At 37.2% G+C, this 22,634-nt stretch overlaps 2 protein-coding genes across 10 annotated transcripts in view; both read left to right on the top strand.

The window, feature by feature from the left end:
* Positions 1–10,870, top strand: part of PCBD2 (pterin-4 alpha-carbinolamine dehydratase/dimerization cofactor of hepatocyte nuclear factor 1 alpha (TCF1) 2) — a 46,051-nt gene extending 35,181 nt beyond the window's left edge. For all 5 annotated transcript variants that reach the window (XM_012727713.1, XM_012727714.1, XM_012727712.1 and 2 more), the window contains 2 exons: positions 8,516–8,596; positions 10,624–10,870. In XM_012727713.1, the coding sequence (XP_012583167.1) occupies positions 8,516–8,596; positions 10,624–10,719 (177 nt within the window). In that variant the 3' untranslated portion in view covers positions 10,720–10,870. The remainder of the gene's footprint in view (positions 1–8,515; positions 8,597–10,623) is intronic.
* A 2,536-nt stretch (positions 10,871–13,406) lies between these two features.
* The window catches only part of CATSPER3 (cation channel, sperm associated 3), a 37,156-nt gene continuing 27,928 nt past the window's right edge, over positions 13,407–22,634 (top strand). For 4 of the 5 annotated variants that reach the window (XR_001145676.1, XR_001145675.1, XM_012728000.1 and 1 more), the window contains exons 1-3: positions 13,407–14,183; positions 17,793–18,051; positions 20,100–20,253. Coding sequence is in view for 3 of the 5 variants with exons in the window: in XM_012728000.1 (XP_012583454.1) it covers positions 18,026–18,051; positions 20,100–20,253 (180 nt within the window). In the remaining 2 variants the exon portion in view is untranslated. The remainder of the gene's footprint in view (positions 14,184–17,792; positions 18,052–20,099; positions 20,254–22,634) is intronic. The other variant, XM_012728001.1, reaches the window with a different exon arrangement.

The following is a 22,634-nucleotide window of genomic DNA, read 5'->3' on the forward strand; positions in this document are numbered from 1 at the left end:
GTGGCTCAACAGAACATGGCTCATAGACAAACTATGCTGTAAATTGGCACTAAAAACCCACCTAAACAGGTAGGCATATGTTAAAAAGTTAACATGAGCCAAAATATTTTAATATGAACCAGGTTACAGACATTTAGGATCCCAGGTCCCTTTGCAGTGAAGGCTTCATTTGCATGACTTGTTCATTTTCTCCAAACTAATTTTAAAAGATACATCAGTTATATGTAGTCCAAAATTCAAAGGTACCAAAGACTATAGTAGTTCTCTTCCTGATTCTCAGCCACCCAGTTTCCCCTCCCAACTCCCTTACTTACTATTACCACTTCCTTGTGTGTTGTTTACAGTGATACTCATACATATAATTTCTGTACTTTTTTGTACAATTCATAGACTCTTACGCATTGTGTCATCTAGTAGTACATCTTGGGGGCATTTCCATGTGAGAACACAGTTTCTTTATTCTTCGTGGATGTAGGCTATACCAGTGTGTGAATGTTTAGTAATCTGTTTAATGAGTTTGCTGGTGATGAACATTTGGCCCTCTCAGATCTGTGGCTATTATAAGCCGTGCTGTAGTACCATTCTTGTAGTTTATGTATGATTATGTCTGCAGAACAAAGTCTTGGAAGTGAAATTGTTTGCCTGAGAGGCATGGACATATTTTTTCCCTAAGAGGAAAATTGGACATTTAAATTTTTGATAGGTGTGGTCATAGTCTCTTCCATAGTGATTATATCGATATAAATTTTCTGACAGTGTGTAGTGCCATTTCTCACATATAGTCTTTGATGAAATAATACAAACGTTTTAATCTTTGCCAAACCAATAGGCTTAACTTAGTTTTCCCTCCTCTGTTTTATTGACATACAATCGATATGTAACTAAAATATACTTTGTATTTCTCTTATATGAGATTGAATGGTTTTTATATTTAAGAATCATTTATTTTTGTCTCCTGTCTGTTAGGGGTGGTTGGTGTTTTTCTTATTAATTTGCAGGATTTCATTCATTATCTGCTAAATAAATATGTCCTGAAAAATATAGTTTTATTATTTGTGTTTTAATTGCCTTACAGGCATTTGTAATATGATAATATTTATGTAGTTTTTTTAGTAGCAGTTTAAAGTTTTCTGCATACAGGATTTTAGCACTTTTTGTTAAGTCTATTTCTAGATATTTTTGGTGCCATTTCAGATGAAGGCTTTTTTCCCCATATATTTTATCATTAATTGTTGTTTGTTAAGAGATGGCCATTGGCTTTTGTGTGTGTGTGGCTTGTTTTATTCTTGATTTTAATGGAAATTCTCTCCATTGAGAATGATGCTGCCTTTTGAACAGAGAATATATTCTATCACTTAAGGAAGGGTCTGTATATTGTTTGATTAAGAGTTGTGATGCATAAGGGCCTCCCTGGTGACACAGGGGTTAAAATCTTAGCACTATCGAGTTGTCACCAGCCATTGTGGCATGAGTTTGATTCCCAGCTGAGGAGCTAACTCACATGGCATAGTAGACCTCTTCTTCTGTCTTGCCTACTGCTCTCCTCAGAAATGTGTTTCAGTCAATCTGCCTGTTCTGCTCTCTAGTTTGCCTCTGGTGACTCCTCTCACCATCCTGGACAGCTGGGCTACAACTCAGTTCTTGTATGTACAAATAAATAAAAATAAATCTTTAAAAAAATTTAATGCATAATAAACATTGAGTATTAAATGTCTTTAGAATTTATGAAATTTATTATTTGATTTTTTCTTTGGATCTATTAATATGGTAAATTGTCTTTATATTGAATCATCCTGGCAGTCGTATAATAAATCCTGTTTGAACTTGGAACTTGGTGTTTTTATGCTTTCAGTATGCTGTGAGCCACTACCTTTTAGTTAATATGTGACCACTCTGTAGTTTCATTATTATATGCTGTCTCTGTGGGAATTTTGATATTTTATAATAGTTTGTGAATATAATTGGGGGCATATCCTTCTTTTTTCTGCTCTGGAACAGTTTAATTAATACTGGAGTTAACTGTTCTTAAAGGTTTGGTAGACTCTGTGAAATGATTGGAAACTATTACTTTTTGGTATCACTGTTAAATACATTGCACTTTAATAATTATTTAATAATTTACATCCATCCTCTCCCTTCTGGAATCAGTTTTGAGAATTTTTATTTTTCAGAGAACTATTTTACCCATGTTTTAAGATTCACTTATGTGTTTAGATCTTTCTATTTTCCTTTTTTTTTTTTGGTATTTTAAGTTTCTCTTTTATCTGTGGCTGTTTTCCTAGCTACTTTTCCTTTAACTCTTTCAGTTTGCTTTTAAGTTAAATAACCAGTCTTCTGTCATATTTTTATATCTTTTTTTAAGATTCATTTTATTTATTTATGCATACAAGAGCCTAGGTGTAGGCCGTAGATTTGGGGGAAGGAGTATGTGAGAGGATTCACCAGAGGCAAAGTGGGGAGCAGAACAGTTAGCTAGACTGAAATACACTGGCCTGGAGCAGTGGGCGAGACAGGAGAATTTTGCTGTGCCATGTGAGACCACTCCCTGACTGGGGACTTATGCTGCAGTGGCTACTGATAGCTTCACAGTGCTGAAACTTAACTCCTTGTACCATCAGGGAGGCCCCATTTTTTTCCTATCACTTATTTCATCTACAGCTTTTAGATTTATTGATTCTCCCATTTTTCTCATTTCTAGTTCATTTGCACCTGCTTTTATTTTTAGTTATATTCACTCTGCTCTCCTCCTTAAGTTTATTTTATTTATTTATCTGCCTTCCTGATTGGAGTCTTTATTTTTTGTCTTTCAAATTCATTAACTTAAGTATCTAAAAATGTTTGCTGATTATTGCATTAGCTGTATACTGTTGATTTGTTGTGCTTAAGTTATTAATTTCTATTAAATACTCACTTTGGTCTCCTCTTTGATCCAAGGGTTTTAAAAGAAGGATTTTTAAAAATCCAGGTAGTACTTTCCTGTACTACTTGCAGTCCTAGTTTTGTTTTCTACATTAACAGAGAATATTTCATGGAATTTATTGAAATGTTCTTTGTGAGCTAATGTATATTCAATTTCTGTGAATGTTTGCTAGATTCTAAAAGAGCTATGTTATCAATATGTAGATTTTAAAATATAACAAATGGGTCTACCTTTTAAATTATATGTTTTATTTAAATTGTTCAGATCCTCACTTTTGTTCACTTAATCTGTTGTGGGTTCAAGTGATGGTTAAAGTCTCCAACTGCAAATGTTTGTATTTTATACTTCCTGTCTATTCTGACTCATCAGCTTTAATGCTTTCTATGCTTTAATGCTTTAATGTATATGTATACTTGTCATATACATATTCACAGATATTAAGCCTTCATTGTGGCTATATTTTCTAAATTTAAATTTATCCTTAAGATTTATTCAATTTTTTTTCATATTTACTTAACTCTTTACTTACAGTGTTTGAGTTCTGCTTTATGATCCATTATAAAGCATTTTTTTAAATTGGTTAGATTTAGGCCATTTATATTGTAGATATATTTGGTCTTATAAAAATGACAGAATCAATATACATTTTTCTTTCTTAATTTGAAACTATGAGAAGAGTGGTTGCTTTTTTTTTCCTTTTATTTAATTGTGAATGTTTTTATTTTATTTTAGTTCTTGTGTGGATACTGCTATACCTGTAGTTTTCCATAGCAAATGTAATCCTTGTTTCTCTAGATAGCATTTCTTTAGATAGTATTTCCCCCACAAAGCAGGAAAGTAGTAGAGATACATTGTACTTTTACTTTTGTTACTTTCTCTTCGCCATAAAATTTTAGTTTATATTATTTTTAACTCAGGTGCTTGTTATCTCATTAAATATACTTAGGCTTCTAACACTTGATCTTTCAGCTTTCAAAGTTTCTTTTTATTTTCACTTACTTTCCCCACTCCTTTCAACCTGTCAAAGTTTAAATGAGAACATCCCATACTTCTTTAGATTCTTTTAGGTTGACAAAAATCAGACAGAATGATGAGAAAGAAGCCCAAAAAAGAGTTTAATAGTAACATGTATGCCTTCTGTATACATGGGAGAGACAAAGACTGAGTAACTCACCAGCATGGCTTCAAATGCCATTTTAAATAGCCTAGCTAAGACAGAAGGACTTTTGGCAGGAGAATGGGAAGACAGGGAGATTACTGGTAAAGACATAGTAGACAAAAATACGTAGATTTAAGTTCTGCCTTCTCCATTAAAATAGTGGTAAGGATATTAGGCTTCACAGTACATAGAAGTTTACCCGTAAATATCATTCAAAAGGAACTTCCAGCCAACCTTCAAAATCCCTCTCATGAAATAAACTTTTTGCCAAAGTTATATTTTGGGGTGGCACATATCTGCACCTCTACAAATTCTTTTCATATTTTGTAACATTTGCATTTTATTCTGTGACTATAAAAAATGTATTCCTAGAGCAGAATGTATTTACTGTTCACTGCCAACACTTTTACTATAGCTTTTCCTTTTTCTCTTAGCAGCGTTGAATGGGAAATACTCGCTGAGTTAGTGTGTTAAATTTTTTTTGTCTCTTGTGTTAACTCTGAACAGCAGTTTAGCTGGGTATAAAAATCTTTGCAGTCATTTCCCGAAATTGTTAGAGAGCTAATTACTCCCCTTCTATGTTCACTGTTTGTATGTGCAAATTTGAAGTCAACTAGATTATTTCTACCCTTATAGGTGAAAAGATCTTTTTGACTAGGTGACAAAATTTTTTTTAAAGATTTATTTATTTATTCATATGGAACTGGGGTACAGATCTGAGATGTGGAGGGTGAGAGGATTCACCAGAGACAGAGAGGGGAACAGAACAGGCAGATCGACAAAGTACACTGCTGAGGGGAACACCGGGTGGGTCAGGAGAGGTCTGCCACGCCTTGTGGATCTCCTCCAGAGTAGGCGGGGATCGAACTCATGCGAATGTGGCTTTAGCTTCTTAGTGCTGTGCTTTAACCCGCTGCGCCACCTGGGAGGGCCCAGACAAAATAATTTTTTAAAAATTTAATTATCCATGAACGTTACAAGGATGTGTAGGTAATGTTTAAATTCTTACAATCTGTAGATTTAAGTCTTTAATTTTTAGGAATTTTACTTAAATTACATATTTTCCCTTTTTTTGTTCTCTTAGCAACAGTCATATGTACCTATTTTGTCTTCTTTATTTAATATTTTAAAATTCTTATAAAATCTTGTTGATTTCTATTTTATTTTGTCCCTTCCCATCCTGTCCTCTAAGCTTCCTTATTAGTATCTATTTTGCCTTGGGCTGTTTTCAGTTTTCTTTGATGGAGTAATTTTAGAAAACCTGTGCTTTTAGCTTGCTCAGGTCCTTTAGATTATACCTTGCACCCTGGTAACAAATAGCTGTGACTGTTAAAGGAAATCTTTAAAAGCAGGTACAGGTGCTTTTTACCACTTGCCAAATTTTCTGTTCAGTTATATTCTGTCTTTATGATATTCCAGCTTACTAAAATTCTTCTTTAAGGATTTGCTTTTCCCCCCTATATTATCCTTTCATCTAAATTTTTTTGAAAATTTCTTTTACTTTTATTTGAATGTGTATTGTTATGAATTTTTTTAATTTGTGCTTTTAAAAATAATATTTTGGGAATTGTCAGGTTCTGTTATATGTAGGAAGGATTATGAAATTATCTTACTTCCACAAAAGGTTCAGTGTTCTTAAGGAAGAGAGAGGAGTAAATTCTGTGTAAATGATTTATCAGACTATGATATTTTATTCGGTGCAAATATTAGGTGACTTTTAAAGTTGTAGAGCTTAAGAAAATGTGAATCTGGAGGGTCTTTTGGGTTTTTTTTTCTAAATGTGTATAAATAAAATAGATGCTTGTTCTTTAATCAGTGTGCTTCTTAGGGTATAGGTGGTCTCTGTTGTATCTGTCTGTGAAAAAATAGGATTTGCTGCTGTGCTGGTAGTATGCTAGTGGTTAAAGATGTTGGAATCAATCACTTGATCCATTTGTTCCTGGGGAAATGGAATCTAAATATCACTATGGATCTTTTAGGATAACATAGTTCAAAAAATATTTGGTGAATGGGCTAGAGAATCTGGGTAGTGACTGTATCCAGATAATTTCTTGTAATTAAACTGTGTGCATCAGTGTGTTAATCTATTTGTCTGATATATGTGTGACTCTCTTTATGGCTTATGGGAAAGAAAAAGGGCCAGTCTTCTGGAGAAAATAATGAATCATAGATTCTTAAGACTGTGGAGGGCTTTTTACCCATTTCATTTTGTAGGGTTTATGATTACTCTGCAGTTGGGCAGAAGCAGTAGTGTTAGCAATGTGTTACGTTATTGACCTTTTTTTTTTTTTTTAAGATTCATCCATTTGTGCATACAGAACTGGGGTACAGGCCAGAGGCTCAGGGGTGGCGAGAAGCTTTACCAGAGACAGAGTGGGGAGCAGAACAGGCAGATCGACAAAGTACACTGCTGAGGGGAGCAGTGGGCGGGTCAGGAGAGGTCTGCCACGCCATGTGGTCACCTCCGGGGCAGGCAGGAATAGAACTCATGCGGGAGTGGCTTTAGTTTCTTGGTGCTGTGCCTTAACCCGCTGTACTACTAGGGAGGGCCTTTATTGACCTTTGACTGTGTTCCAAGTATTATACGGAGTGCTTTATGTCTCTCTTTTATTAGAATGATTACAGGAGGTTTTCTTTTTAATTATCTCCATTTTATTGATAAGAACATTGTGGCTTGAAGCTTAAGTCACTTAAGCAACTAAAGACAGATAAAGGATTTGAAATCAGGACTATCAGGCTCAAAAACCTTAATTACTATGTTATTGCCTCTCAGGGGGGTGATTGTTTATTTTTTTCTTTTTTTTTGAAAAGATTTATTTATTTATGCTTATAAGAACTGGGCAACAGGTCAGAGGTATGAGAGGATTCACCAGAGACAGTGGGGAGCAGAACAGGCAGATTGACAAAGTACACTGCTGACGGGAGCAGTGGGCGGATCAGGAAAGCTCTGCCATGCCATGTGGGTCAGCTTCTGGGCAGGGACTCAAACTCATGCTACAGTGGCTGGGAATCTCTTCTTAGTGCTGCGCCACCAGGGAGGGCCCAGTCTTGTTTACCTTATAGAGTTAAACAAGAATGAAGCATTTTAGGCTAAGTAAAAATTCTCTTTATATTTCATTTAATACAGGTTAATTTTGTTTGAATAATTTAAATAGACTTTTGTATTTGACTTGTTCTTTCTGCTCGCATACTATTCAGATTATGAAATGAGAAGGGATGGTAGTGAATGTTATTTTACTACTGATAATTTAATACATGGTTAAGTGGATTTTGCTTGAACATCCTTCCTTTTACTGACAGGGGAAATTTCTTTAGACTTTAACTGTCAAAATGGAAAACTTTACCCCAACTAAAATTGCTTCTGAGTTAGGAACTGTCTTATGATTTAAATGTTGAAGACTTCTGGATTTCTCATGTTAGCTTGGCAGTGTCTTTTTATGTCATTTGGTGATTCAAAAATCATAGCCCAACTAGTATTAGATTGGTTTTTCCAGATAGGAGTAATGAAGTTAAATATTTATTTATATGGGTATAATGGGTTCTGGCCTATAATTCTGCTGTCACTTTGTAGTTAATATACTATTACCTTAGTCTTGCCAAGTATTTTTGCCTTCTGGACACCATAGAGACAGACTCCTATTGTTTGTAATTATGCTCATAAAAAAAAATCCAAAAAAAAAAAAAGATTTTTTTTTTCCTCTTCTCAGGACAAGTTTGCCTTCTGCTTAACAAAATTAACCTTGTACTTTTCCAGTGGTTTGCAGACCACATTTATGCTTGTGCTGTGTCTGCAGTCCTTTGCTCTGGATTAGGAACCTTTTTCCTGGAAACAGCAATGCTGGGCAATAGCAAGAAGACCCGGATCTTGCAAGCCAGTCTCTGTTTCACACTATATATCAGTAAAAATACTCTTTCATCTCCTTTTGTTTTACCTGGCAGATGGGATGGGAAGTTGTTCATTTCTGCCTTTCACCACTATCAGAAGACATTTGTCTCTTGTGAATGCTTGTCTTTTGAGTGCTGCCTTAGTAAGCAACCCAGTCACTAAAAAACATAAGGAGCAGTGCTGCAGGGAAAAAGTGGCTCCTGAGACGTGGGGCCAGGTAGTGATATTCATGGCACTAGGTTGAAGGGAAATTATTCCTGTGCTATTTTGGAGAGTCTTGTCCTGAGGACAATTAAACAGTCCAGACAGGTCACTGGGTGAGACCAATTTCCTGGTTTGTTTATTTGAGCCTGATTGTTTTTCACCATTGAGCACCAGGTCACAGTCAGGCTACACTGTTACCCCAGCTCTGGGGAGAGAAATCCCTTTCATACTGGATTTCTACTGGCTTCCGAAAGGACCCCAGCCATGTCTTTATCTGCTCAGATTGCTCTGTGTCTCCCAGGTCCAGGGCAGAGGGCAATGTGAGTAATCATTTCATCTTTTACAGGCATTTGGCTTTATGTCCCGAGTTGCCCTACAAGCAGAGAAGATGAATCATCACCCAGAATGGTTCAATGTGTACAACAAGGTAACTATAGCCTCCGTTTGGGGATCTCCTTAATGATGAAGTTTAAGAAACACCTTCCTTTTTTTTTTTTTTTTTTTTTTTGTTATACTGTGCAGCCTAGGTATTATTGTGCTTAGAAAAAGTATTCTCTCAGACACTATCTCTCAGAATTCCTGTGTATCATTGCAAATCAGTAACAAATTTTCAGATCTTTTCAAGAGAATAATGACTAATAAGTTCAGAATTTTCATGCTTGTTTCCTTTTGAAATGAACATGAGAATTTTGTGTCAAATTAAGCTCTGGAATCAAGCTTAAATATCAGCCATGCAGAAGCATTTTAAACACCTTTTTTTTCCCCATTTTTTTAAAATTTATTACAAAGTTTATTTTTACACATTTTTTTTTCCATCTCGATTGTAGTCCCTGAGGGTTTCCCATCACCAAATCACCCCTGTGCCACCACCATAGTCCCGTGCATTTCCCTCCCTTCCTCCCCCCCCCCCCCGGTTTTTGATCCCATTCCCCACTCCACCCCCACAGAATGTCTCTGGTATATGGCCTGGTCCATTATACTCCTGCTATGAGTGAAACCATCCGGTATTTTTCTTTCTCTCTCTGCCTTATCTCACTAAGCATGATCTTTTCCAGCTCCATCCAAGTTGCTGCAAAAGACATGTGTTTCTCTTTTTTGGTTGCTGAGTAATATTCCATTGTATATATGTACCACATCTTTCTAATCCAGTCATCTACTTTTGGGCATTTGGGCTGCTTCCATGTTTTCCAATTGTAAATAAAGCAGCAATAAACATGGGGGTACAAGTATCTTTTTCAATCAGTGTTTTTGTGTCTTTTGGGTAGATACCTAGGAGTGGGATTGCTGGGTCCTAGGGAAGCTCCATGTTTAGCAGTTTGAGGAACCTCCAAACAGTTTTCCATAGTGGTTGTACTAGTTTGCATTCCCACCAGCAATGCAGGAGAGTTCCTTTTTCTCCATATCCTCGCCAGCATTTGTTGTTGCTAGTTGTTTGAAGATGTGCCATTCTCACTGGGGTGAGGTGGTATCTCATTGTGGTTTTAATTTGCATCTCCCTTATTACGAGTGATGTTGAACATTTTTTCATATGCCTGTTGGCCATCTGCATTTCCTCTTTGGTTTAAACACCTTTTAAGGCAAATTATTACAAGAATTGGTAGAAAGTAAGATACATATGACTTTGCCTCATTAAGGTTGCTTAAGAACTGTACTTTTAAATAAAGTTATTTATTAAATTCTCTATCTTCTGTGTATTTCTTACTTAAGACAAAGCAGACTAAAAAGACTTATGTAGTTTTAAGGGGGCTTAGTAAGAAGCATTATGCCTACCCAAAAGTGTCCCTTGCCTTTATAGTGGTGGTATTTGACATGTCATATCATTCAGATTTCTTATCATCTCAGATTTCTATGGGGTTTTATTTTCTCCTGGGAAATCTTTGCAGGTAGAAAATGTCTTGATATTATTCTAATTTTGAGGGAGTGATGTTCAGAATATGCAGGTATCAGGTTAAATTTTCTTTCTTAATTGCCTCCACTTGCCCATCATTTTTTTAATTGACTTGTCTAAAAGCAACAATTGTTCCTCTATCTCATCCCCACCTTACTTTTCTAATTTGGAAATGGATTTTTTTTTAAACTTAGTTGCTAAGACATTGCATTTGATAGATTGGTTTTTCAACAGCCTGAAAACAGTCTATGCAATTAAAGTAATGGGATTTAAAATGGAACCTCAGTCCCTTTCTTTTTAAGAGATGAGATTGGATATTGTGGTAGCTGAATTGCCCTTCACATGAGTGAACCATTTTTATCTTGGGGTCTCTGCTCTCCCTGCCTGAAGGCAGACTGCTCTGGAGATTACTGAGGTGGGAGAGCCATGTTTGTACCTGAAAGTGTAATGTTTCCAGAGTCAGTTCTCAAATATGAATGTTGAGCAATAGACTGATTTCTGAACCACAAAAGGAGAATACCTTGAATTGCAGCTCAGAGTTTTAAAAACTGCTCTGTTTTTCTTAGGTCCAGATAACTCTTACTTCACATGACTGTGGTGGACTGACTAAAAGAGATGTGCAACTGGCGAATTTTATTGAAAAGGCAGCTGCTTCTGTGTGATTTCTTCCAAAATGCATGTAATATCTTCAGTACATCTTAGCTGGAATGCATTGTGAAGGCAATTTACAAGTACAAATTTTGTTGTTAATTTCACCTTTATAGATTACATTTTATAAAATCAGTGCTTAAATACAAAGTGATTTAAACTTGAGTCCAAAGTATTTTTTCATTATACTTCATCACATGTGTAAGATAAACCAATCCAGGTGATTATATTAACAATATTCCAAAAGCGAAAAGCCATTCTTACAGACAGAAATTAGGATGGGGGAATAATCAAACATTATTTAACCCAGAAATCCAAGTGATTATGGTGATTTTGCAAATGTTTTATATGGGAGACTAGTTTTAAGATGGAAAAAGAATTATGGGGGAAAAAGAACTATGAGTTCTGCAGATAAAGGGTTTAAACTGATGATAATAATTCTTATGAATTTAAAATTATTTCAAATTGGATATTAGTTGCTGTTATTGTTAAAATCATTTACTTTAAAAAGTCACAAAAATGGGGTGAGCTCTTTTGGTGTGTTTTACCCTTTACAGGTAAAGTTGAAGGAAAGGACATTCTCTTGCCTACAGCTTCTAGCAAGGTGGGGCAATATGAGGATTCATTGTTATGGTCACCAACTTGCCAGGCCATCATTTCACTTAACTGCATTAAGAAGGAACAATGGGCCATATTTTTTTTTCATCATTTGTGTGTCAGCCTCCCTGGACTGAGGGTCTGTAGCCACTAAGTGAGAAGCTTGGGTAATGTTCAGTTTTGAGCTCTATTCTTCGTCATTAATGGGTAAAATGCAATATGAAACAATTTTTATTTAAAAATTGCAACAGTAGTGTTCTTTGAAGGAACTCAGGGAGCTACTTTATTAATGAGATTAGAATCTACATTAAAAGAATGTATGTATTCAAGGAACATGTGTTAGTCCCTTGAGCACTGTGATGGTAGGATTTAACAAGGCTCATCTTTATAACACCTCACTTCAGAGGCCAGAAAAATTACTTCGTGGCACAGTAAGCAAACCTTCCCCTTCCTTCAGCACCCTGACTTGAGGAGTATGGGACATGAAAGAGAGACTGAATTCTGAGAAGCCATTTCTCTGATGCTTTTGTTGGCTTTGATGAAGCAGCTGTGATTGGTGTTCCCAGTGTGGGGAGCTATGCGGAGAATGAGAGAAAAATGATGCTCGAGGCTCTGTGTTCTGTGAGCTACAGAGCACTTGGGCATTTTAGAGGAAAGGCAAAATATATGTTTCTTATGAATTTTTCCTATACTATAGATTTGGGAACTTTTATATATATTATTGCCAAAGATTTTTAGTTCATTATATTAATTTTTTTACAAGAACTTTCAATAAAAATTTTAGGCCCTCACTGGTGGTAGAGCAGGTTAAAGAGCAGCACTGCAGCTGGCCGCAGCTTCTTCAGTGCCAGTTGGATCCTCCACCCCGGGGGTGACCCACATGGCACAGCAGACCCCTCCTGACCCGCCTGCTGCTCCCCTCTGCAGTGTACTTCGTCAGTCTGCCTGTCCTGCTCCCCACTCTGTCTCTGATGAGTCTTCTCACTGGCCCTGCCCCTCTGGCCTATACCTCAGTCTGTATGCATAAATAAATAAACGTTTTAAAAATTTTTTTTAAACATATATAAATAGATAGCACATTGAACCCTTATGTGCTAATCACCCAGATTTAACATTTACCAAGATTTTTGCCCTAGTCACTTCATGCAATCCTGTTTCCTCTTTCTTTGCTAAAGTATTTCAAAGCCATTCCGAGATAACATGTCCCCTTTCCCCTACATCCTACAGTAAGCATCTGTAGAAAAAAATGGTTATTTTCCTGTACAAACCAAAGTGCACACCTAGCAAAATAAAGCATGATTTCATTATTACTTAATACCCATGCAAAATCCAGGTACTCTGAGATCAAGAATATGTGTAATTTTGTTCTAATTGGGATCCATGTGAATTTTACCCATCACATCTGGTGGTTTCTTTAATCTTTTAATCCAGAGCAAGCAAGTAGTTCCCTATTCCCACCTTCTCCCCATTTTATTAACTTATTATGAAAACTGAATTAGTGTCCTGCAGAATATTCTATTTTCTGGATCTCTTTACTTACTTGTATCACTTATTCCACTATATCTGAATGAAAGCCTTTCCCCCTTTTTTAAATGTAAGTCTGTGTTAATATATATCACATATAGCCAATGGAAAAAGCAGGATCTGACTTGTAATTGTATACTGAAGGCCTGAGAAAATAGTGTCTAGGAGGATTAGATATAAGGCCCATGTTAAGGGATATTGTATCTGAGATCAAGAATATGTGGAATTTTGAACTCACATACTTTAGTATAATCAAAAATCCTGTATCAGAAGTTTATGGAAGTATACATTGTGGTAAATTCTACAAGTCTGAATCCCTAAATTGCTTCAAGTAACTAAAGTTTCAACTTATAAGAGACACTGTCAAACTCAGAGTTTCCCAAGTTCCTGTCTGCTCCAAATCTTTTTTTTTTTTTTAAGATTTATTTATTTATGTATACTGGGTACAGGCCAGAGATGCAGGAGTTGTGAGAGGATTCTCCAGAGACAGAGTGGGGAGCAGAACAGGCAGAGCAATGAAGACTGCTGTGGGGAGCAGTGGGTGGGTCAAGAGGGGTCTGCTGCGCCATGTGGATCACCTCTGGGGTGGGAATTGAACTCATGCTGAAGCTGCTGCAGCTAGCTTGGTAGTGGTAGGCTTTAACCTTTTGGGCCACCAGGGAGGCCCCCTCTAAATCTTTATGTGAATACAGTGGTTCTCCTGCTTCAGTTTCCCTCCATTTTTTTTTTAACTGACCACTGGCGTATAGAGGAATTAAACAGACATGACCTGTGACCCCTTAAGTGACCTCCACAGATAACAAACCTGTCCTAGGACATTTGACTGTGTCCTTCTTTAAAATTAAATTAATAAAAGTTGTGAAAATAGCAGTTAATTTCTGATATGACGGGATTTAGGAAATCTTTGGATAAATAAAATAAGCATAATTCTTCATGCTTTTTCCCTAGACAAAAGGGTATAGCATGTCTTTTGTATTTAGTCACAGACCTGACTTTCATCAGTATGTTTAGACAACTAGTGTTAGTATGGAGTAGTCCATGCATTTTGTAAACCAACATTCAAAAATAAACTTGTTGAACTCTGTAACTTTCAGCAGAAGTTATATGCAATAGGGTTTTGCTGTGATGTATGAGCTTTGTGTTTCAGTGCATGGTACCTGGCACTAGTAAAGGAGTGACATGGCTGGAACGTAAGTCCCCTGCTGCCAGCCCTGCTGACTACCAGTTCTGCTTGCTCTGTGCAGCTGAGCTAGTGCTGTCCAAGTGGAGCACAATGCCACTTGCTGCTGAGGGCAGAAGAGGTGACCTTTGATTTCGCATCCCAGGATGCCTGTCCTTTGCACTTAGCCCTCACAAGGTAAGATTTCCGTGGGCCTGGAGAAAGTTTGTCACTTCTGATTTTCTGTTGCTTTCCACTTAACAGCTAGAGTTCCAGTCCCCAACTCCGTGTCTGCAGAAACCACATTCAGCTGATGGTGGCTGTGACGACCTAAGAACAGCCAGGCTCTTCTCTCCTGCTCACAGCCATCTTTCCTCCCCCCACCCCAAGTGTCTTGAAAGAAATCTTTACATTCTTAATCTACATTTCTTCCCCCCAAAACATGTTTTGGTGCTTAAAGAGGGAAGGCATAGAGGTGTATCATTAATTTCTGAAGATGGAATCCCCACTGTGCTCAACTATGTGAGTGAATTTAAGGGTCCCTGATGCCTTTCACTTATATATTCATGGAGCACACACTTAGCATGGACTTTCTAATCCCCCCAATGGGATTAGGCATGTGGATATCTTGGTGCAGGTAGAAACATGCAGAGGGCATGCTGAATCTCTTGGAGTAACTCTGAATGGAACCCAGAAGGGTATGTCAGCAAAGGAGACAGTAGGCAGAATAGAAGGAGCTGATCCCTGACGGAAAGAACATTGAGCCAGAAGATGAGGCTAAAGTTTGGCTCTTGGGGACAGAATTCAAGTGATTATTAAAGTTTTGTTATTGATGAATTTATTTTTTTCATTTACTTTAAAAATTTATATATACACATACACACCACTTTTCTTCTTGTTTGCTTTTTTTTTTTAAAGATTTATTTATTTATGTATACAGAACTGGGGTACAGGCCAGAAGTGCAGGGGTGGTGAGAGGATTCACCAGAGACAGAGGAGGGGAGTAGAATAGGCAGATTAACGAAGTACACTGCAAGGGGAACAGCGGGGAGACAGGAGGAGTCTGCTGCTCCATGTGGATCACTTCCAGGGCCGAGGATCGAGCTCGTACTGAAGTGGCTGCAGCCAGTTTCCAGTGCTGCATCCTAACCCATTGCACTACCAGGGAGGGCCTTATGTTTGCTTTTTTCCCTCAGGTATAGTTCCCATAAAATTCCCACCACCAATTCACCTGTGCACCTTCACCTTAATCCCTTGGGCTCTCCCTGCCCTTGTTTTGATCCCTCCTTCCTCCTCCCCTGTACAATGTCTCTGATTTATAGTTTTCTGTTTATTTTTGTTTTGTTGTGTGCTTTTTATTATTTTTTTCCCTTGATCTCTTCTTTGATTCCCCTATATTTCTCCTATGAGTGAAACCATCTGATATATTTTTTTCCTTCTGACTTATTTCACTGAACATACGCCCTTCTAACTTCATCCATGTTGCTGCAAATGGCTAGATAATCTCTTTTTTTTTTTTTTCTGAATAGCATTCCATTGTGTGTATGTGCCACATCTTTTTGATCCAATCAGCTACTTTTGGGCATCTGGGTTGTTTTCAAGTCTTACCTATTATAAATAGTGCTGCAGTAAACATAGGTGTGCATGTATCCTTTTGAATAAACGTCTTTGTGCCCTTTGGGTAGATTCCTAGCAGTGGAATTACTGGGTCATATGGTAGCTTTATTTTTAGTAATCTGAGGAACCACCACACAGCTTTCCATAGTGTTTGGACCAGTTTGCATGCCCATCAGCAATGTAAGAGAGTTCCTTTTATGCAGCATCCTCACGAATACTTGCTGTTATTTTTTTTAATGTGGTTTTCTTACTGGTATAAGGTGGTGGCTCACTGTGGTTTTAATTTGCATTTTCCTGATTATGAGGGATGTTGAACATTTTTTCATATGTCTGTTGGCCATTTGAGTTTATCTCTGGAGAAGTGTTTTTTTAGTTCTATTGACTTTTTTTTAATAAAGATTTTATTTATTTATTCATACAGAACTGGGATACAGGTCAGAGGTACAGGGGCGGTGAGAGGTTTCACCAGAGACAGAGTGGGGAGCAGAACAGGATGGCTGATCAAGTACACTGCTGAGGGGAGCAGCAGGCGTGTCAGAAGGGGTCTGCTACGCTATGTGGATCACCTCCGGGGTAGGCGGGGATCGATGCTGAAGTAGCTTTAGCTTCTTAGTGCTGTGCTTTAACCCACTGCGCCACCAGGGAGGGACCTGCCTTTTTTTTTTCTTTTTTTAACTGTATTATTTACTTTTTTTTTTTTTGAGTTTATAAGTTCTTTGTATATCTTTGTGATCAGTCCCTTATTAATTGTGTGAAGTGCAAAAATTTTCTCCCGATAAGTTGAGTGTCTTTTTCTATACAGAAGCTGTTTAATTTGTTGTAGTCCCAACTGTTTAATCTTTTCCTTTATTTTCTTTGCTTTAGGGAATGAGTCTTTAAAGATGTTACTGACATGTATGTCTTGCAGTGTTTTACCTATATTTTCTTCTATATATTTTATGGTTTTAGGTCTTTGTTCAGTTTTTATTCATTTTGAGTTGATTTTTGTGCATGGTGTGAGGTAGTGATCTAGTTTCATTCTTTTATTTATGGTGGTCCAGTTTTCCTATCACCATTTATTGACCAAACTATCCTTGTTCTATTGCAAATTCTTTGCTCCTTTGTCAGAGATTTATTGTTCATATATGTGTGGCTTTATTTCTGGGCTTTCTATAAGATTCCATTGGGCAGTGTTTCAGAGTTTGCTCCAGTGCCATACTGTTTTAATTATTATGGCTTTGTAATGCAGCTTAAAGTCTGGCAAGTGAGACACCACCATTCTCCTTTGTTTTAGTAAGGAGAACTTTGGATATTTGAGGTTTTTTGTGACTTCATATGAATAGCATGTTGATGATTTTAAATGGAGACATTGAGTAAATAAGATCTTTTTTTTTCCAATTTCAGTATATTGGTTGCCTCTGACAGTATTTTGCTACCAGAAATCATCACTATTTATTTTAGCATAAATATCAGATACTGTTAGTCCTCATTTAACATTGTCAACAGGGTCTTGGAGTCTATGACTTCATACTGACGTATGCAGTAAAGTCAGGTCATTGAATAATGTTGTTTAATACTGACTGGGATTTCATTTTTTCTCATTAATGTCAAAATTATGCTTAATGAAACGACCTTATCTGAGGTCCTGCTGTACAGCAGAGATGGTGGGGTTGTTGCCTCATTTTCTGAAGACCTAACAATTAAGGTTTCCAGGACTTTGGCTAAACATTTATTGCAGCACAGGGCTACTCAGGTCCCTCTGTCATATATTAATTTCAAGAAATAAGCAGGATGAAAAAAAATCCCTATTGCTGTTGTACTTAAAGCCTGTCTTCCACACAGGCTCATAGCTTTCACTCTACTTGAGTGGTTTGTATGTGCAATTACATGCCCCCATTTGGCCAGTGCTGGCAGGGGTAACCTGTGTTCTGGTTTCTTTTGTTTCTTGCTCTAACCTCCTCAAAATCTTTATTCTTTAGGTCTTTGTAGTGTATGCTCTGGATGTGTTCTTTTGTCCTTAGAACCCCAGAGAACTTTGCTTTTGCCTCTTAAGTGGCTCTTATTCTAACACATTATTTAAGAGTTTTTGATAGATGGAAGCACTCCTTGGGGAAGGAAGAGCTTTTATCTGCCTTATCCCTGGTGTCTCCAAGCTTTAGACTGGAGTTTCACAATTGGTGGGTACTCATAATGATTTTGCTTAATTAATAGGCTCCTTGGGGATCAGTCCGCTATGAAAGAGACAATCTGTGATTGGATCAGCTTGTGAGTACACTCCTCAGGGGCCTCACAAGTAACTACTGGAATACCAAGGTGTGACCTCACAAAGCAAGTGTTCCCTTTGCGGACCCTTTACTGGTGGAATCTAGATGCTCAGGAAATTCCTAAGCAGAGATTTTCTGTTGGATGATAAATGCAAGGAATAGAAATTGGAAATTTACAAAATGTCTGAAGCCTTTCAGGATGACAAGTAAGTCATTTCCAATCCACTGTTAGATAATGGATCAACAACATTCTGTGGGACAAGTACACATTTTTAGTAAATAGTTTCTGTTTCTGGTTGGTTATTAAGAAATGCCAGTGTTCTCTTAGCCTCTTCCTGTAGACACTAGTCTATTTCCCAAATTGAGATGCATGGCCTTAATAATTAGATCTCTGACTGGAGAGGTTGGTGAAGGCCTAGCCAAACATTTTGCTAAATCAATCCTTTTTCTTAAACTATTAAGTTGTTTCCAAGTTCTCACTACTATAAATAATGTTGGAATAAGTAGGTTTACTATTTACCTCTCAGATTGTATTTTCTTGGGGTAGATGCCTTGGGGTAAAGGATATGAATAATTCTGATGCTTTTCAGAAAAGTTGGTGAATTTATATTCCTCTGATAGTTTATAGTGTTAAGTATTACCATGTTTAAATCTTTGCTAATTTTATAAGTCAAGATTATGGCTTAACTTAATTTGTATCTCCCTGATTAGTATTGCTACTGAACAGTTTTTGGGGAAATCCATTTCTTAGAGTATTCAATTTCTTTTTTCTCTCTATCTCTGTAAAGTTGGTTTATGTGTGTGTGTGTGTGTGTATACATACATACATACATACATACATACATATATATATATATATATATACTTTTTTTTTTACATCATTCTTCATGTTGTACATTTTTTTCATCTAGGTTGTAATCCCTTTGGACTTCCCACCACCACTTCACCCTTGTGCCATCACCATAGTTCTGTGTGCTTTTCCCACCCAGATTTTATACTGTTCCCCTTTCCTACCCTGTAGAATGTCCCAGCTCCTTACGCTCCTGCTATGAGTGAAAGAAACCATTTGGTATTTTTCTTTTCCTTTTTGGCTTTTACTAATAAATTTTCCAGCTCCATCCATGTTGCTGCAAATGGCATGAGTTTATCTTTTTTGATTGCTGAGTGATATTCCATTGTGTATATGTACCACATCTTCTTGATCCAGTTATCTATTTTTGGGCATTTGGGTTGATTCCACATCTTCCCTATTGTAAATAGAATGGCAATAAGCATAGGCATATCCTTTTGAATTAATACTTTTGTGTCCTTTGGGTAGATATCTAGAAGTGAATTGCTGGTCATATGGAAACTCCATTTTTAGCAGTTTGAGAAACCTCCACATAGCTTTCCATAGTGGTTGTACCAGTTTGCATGTCTACCAGAAGTGTAGGAGTGTTTGCTCATATTATATGTACAACTGTTTTATTTATTATAAATCCTTTTTAAAAGATTTATTTACTTATACAAACAAAAGCTGGGGTATAGACCAGAGGGGGAGAGAGGTGAGAGGGTTCACCAGAGACAGGGAGGAAAGCAGAACAGGCAAATCTACTGAAATACACTGCTGAGGGGAGCAGAATGTAAGACGAGAGGTCTGTTGTGCCATGTGGCTTAGTTCCCTGGCTGGGGATTGAACTTGGCTTGCAATGGTTGCAGATAGTGTCATTGTGCTGAAACCTAAGTTAACCCCTTGTACAAACAAGGGGACCCTTTATTTACATTTTAAAAGCACAAGTGTATTAGGAAAAGGAGAAAGAGTTACCTATATAGTCATAGGGCAGCTGCTGCTGCTACTTTGCAAAAGGGAAAGGTTTGTATAAAGAAAACTGCATAATTATAAGTAGGCAGGAGCGCTGTCCTCCTTGCCATTTTAAAAGTGTGAATTGTTTGTTTGGCCCTCCCTGGTGGTGCAGCAGGTTAAAGCACAGCACTTTGAAGCTGGCCACTGCCACTTTGGTGCAAGTTTGATTCCCTCCCAGGAAGTGATCCACATGGCATTGCAGACCTCTCCTGACTTGCCTGCTGCTCCCTTCTGCATTGTACTTCATCAGTCTGCTTATTCTGCTTCCCACTCTGTCTCTGGTGAATCCTCTCACCGTCCCTGCTCTGGCCTGACCCCAGTTCTGTATGCATAAATAAATAACTCTTTTTTTTTTTTAAAGTATACATTGTTTGGATAAGATAACCAGACTTCTTGCCAACTTTTTGACAGGAAAAATGAAATAACGAGTCAGGAATTTGTGAAGAAAGTCATAACGAGTCGTCTCTTTAAGATAATTATGATTAGTACCATCTCCCTGAATGCTTTTTCCATGGTCATGTTCACTGATTTTCAAACGTCATACATTTTCTTCGACTTTTTTGAGGTAAGGAGACAGAGTGGCTCTATTTTCTTGTGTACCACTTATTTTATGTCTGGAGATGTATGATTTTTAAAGATATTCAAAATAACTTTCTCTGGAAAAATTCTAGTGACTTTAAAAATATACTCTAAAATCTGGGAAGATGGTGGTTGCAGTAGCAGAATGACAAGGTTTTAAAATATCTATGAGAAACATAAAGAAAAAAACATAAAAATTAATAGAGACCTCTAGGGTACCATTAAAATATACACACACATGTAATGGGTATTCCATAAAGAGAGTAGACAAAGTGTGTGGCAATTTGTGAAGAAGTAAAGACTAAAAACTTATCTAATTTGATGAAAAACAAATATTTATATCCAAAAAGATTAATAAACTTCCATAGGATAAACTTAGCGACCCATTTAGACACATCAAATCAAACTGTTGGAAGGCAAAGAGAAAATTTGGGAGCACTAATAGAGAACTGATTTGTGACACATAAAGAATCCTTAATAAAATTAATAGCTGGTTTCTCACCTGAAATCATGTTGGTTAGAAGGCAGTGGGATATTATGTTCTAAGTGCTGGAAGAAAAAGACTTTCAACTAAGAATTCTACATTCAGAGATGTCCTTTAAAATAGAGAGGTGTGACATAAGTAAAAATGATAGAGTCCATAACTCCAAGGGTCCATCTATGCAAACAAACACAACTGCAACTGACTGCAAATTCAGAGCAGAGCACTGAATGATTACTCTAACAGGGAACCAATTTGTCTGTCTTTCCATCATCTTCTCTCCTTTGTCCATTCTCTCCCTCCCTCCATTCTACTCACCCTTTCTTCTGCTTGAGGTAGTTAAGAAAGTCTTTGATAAAATACTTATTAAATGGAAACTAAAACTCAGAGACCATATATGATAATAAAAAATACACTTGTTGCACAAATTGTTAGAAAAGTCACTAAGCAAACCACCACTACCCACTGAAACCAACAAAAACAAATCCTGAGGAGTGGGAATATGATTTGCAGAACTGTCATATTGCTTTGTTTAAAAATTTGCAGTTTAACCTACGACCCAGCAGTCCCACTCCTAGGTATCTACCCAAAAGACATAAAAACACTGATTGAAAAAGATACCTGTACCCCCATGTTTATTGCTGCTTTATTTACAATTGGAAAAACATGGAAGCAGCCCAAATGCCCAAAAGTAGATGACTGGATAAAAAAGATGTGGTACATATACACAATGGAATATTACTCAGCAACCAGAAAAGAGAAACACATGTCTTTTGCAGCAACTTGGATGGAGATGGAAAAGATCATGCTTAGTGAGATAAGGCAGAAAGAGAAAGAAAAATACCGGATGGTTTCACTCATAGCAGGAGTATAATGGACCAGGCGAGAAAATAACAAAAATAATGAACAACCATATACCAGAGACATTTTGTGGGGGTGGAGTGGGGAATGGGATCAAAAACGGGGGGCGGGGGAGGGAAATGCACGGGATTATGGTGATGGCACACGGGTGACTTGGTGATGGGAAACCCGCGGGGATTACAATCGAGATGGGAAAAAAAAAATGTACAAAATGATGTAAAAATAAACTTGAGAAAAAAAATTTTCAGTTTAAAAAAATATTACAGGAGACATGAATATAAATTGTCTCTGAGCAAGCATAGACTTTGGAATTGTCAGACAAAGACTTTAAGTCAACTACGTTACATGTGCTTGAGGAAGAAAAAACCATGGACAAATTGCTAAAGGAAACCAGAACAATGTCTCAACCAATACAGTGTACCAATAAAGAGATAAAAATTATGGAAAAAAGCCAAACAAATTCAGAAACTGGGAATGAGAATAACTGAAATTAAAAACTCACTAGAGAACTAAAGCGTAGATTTGAGCAGGCAGAAGAAATAATGAATTTGAAAACCGATCAATTGAGCTTACTCAGTCTGAGGAAAAGAAAAAAAAAGGAAAGCAAAGTCAAGATGTGTGGGACATCAGCAGACATATCATATAGTGGGAGATATGGAAAGAGAGGAAAAGGCAGAAAGAATACACCCAAGAATCTCAGTGAACTCCAGGATAAATACATAAACTTCCACTTTGAGACATTTTGGAATCAGTATAACAAAAAGCCACAACGAAGTTTGAAGGCAGTAAGAGAGAAACTTTTGTGTGTATCTGCAACAAGATTAACAGTTGTGGGGCCCTCCTGGTGACACAGCGGGTTAAAGCACAATACGAAGAAGCTAAAACCACTTCAGCATGAGTTCGATCCCTGCCTGCCCTGGAGGTGATCCACATGGTGTGGCAGACCTCTCTTGACCTATCTGCTGCTTCCCTCAGCAGTGTACTTCGTCAGTCTGCCTGTTCTGCTCCCTGCTCTGTCTCTGGTG

The sequence above is a fragment of the Condylura cristata genome, unplaced genomic scaffold (assembly GCF_000260355.1).
Source record: "Condylura cristata isolate star-nosed mole 26May11 unplaced genomic scaffold, ConCri1.0 scaffold00021, whole genome shotgun sequence".
NCBI classification, from domain to species: domain Eukaryota; kingdom Metazoa; phylum Chordata; class Mammalia; order Eulipotyphla; family Talpidae; genus Condylura; species Condylura cristata.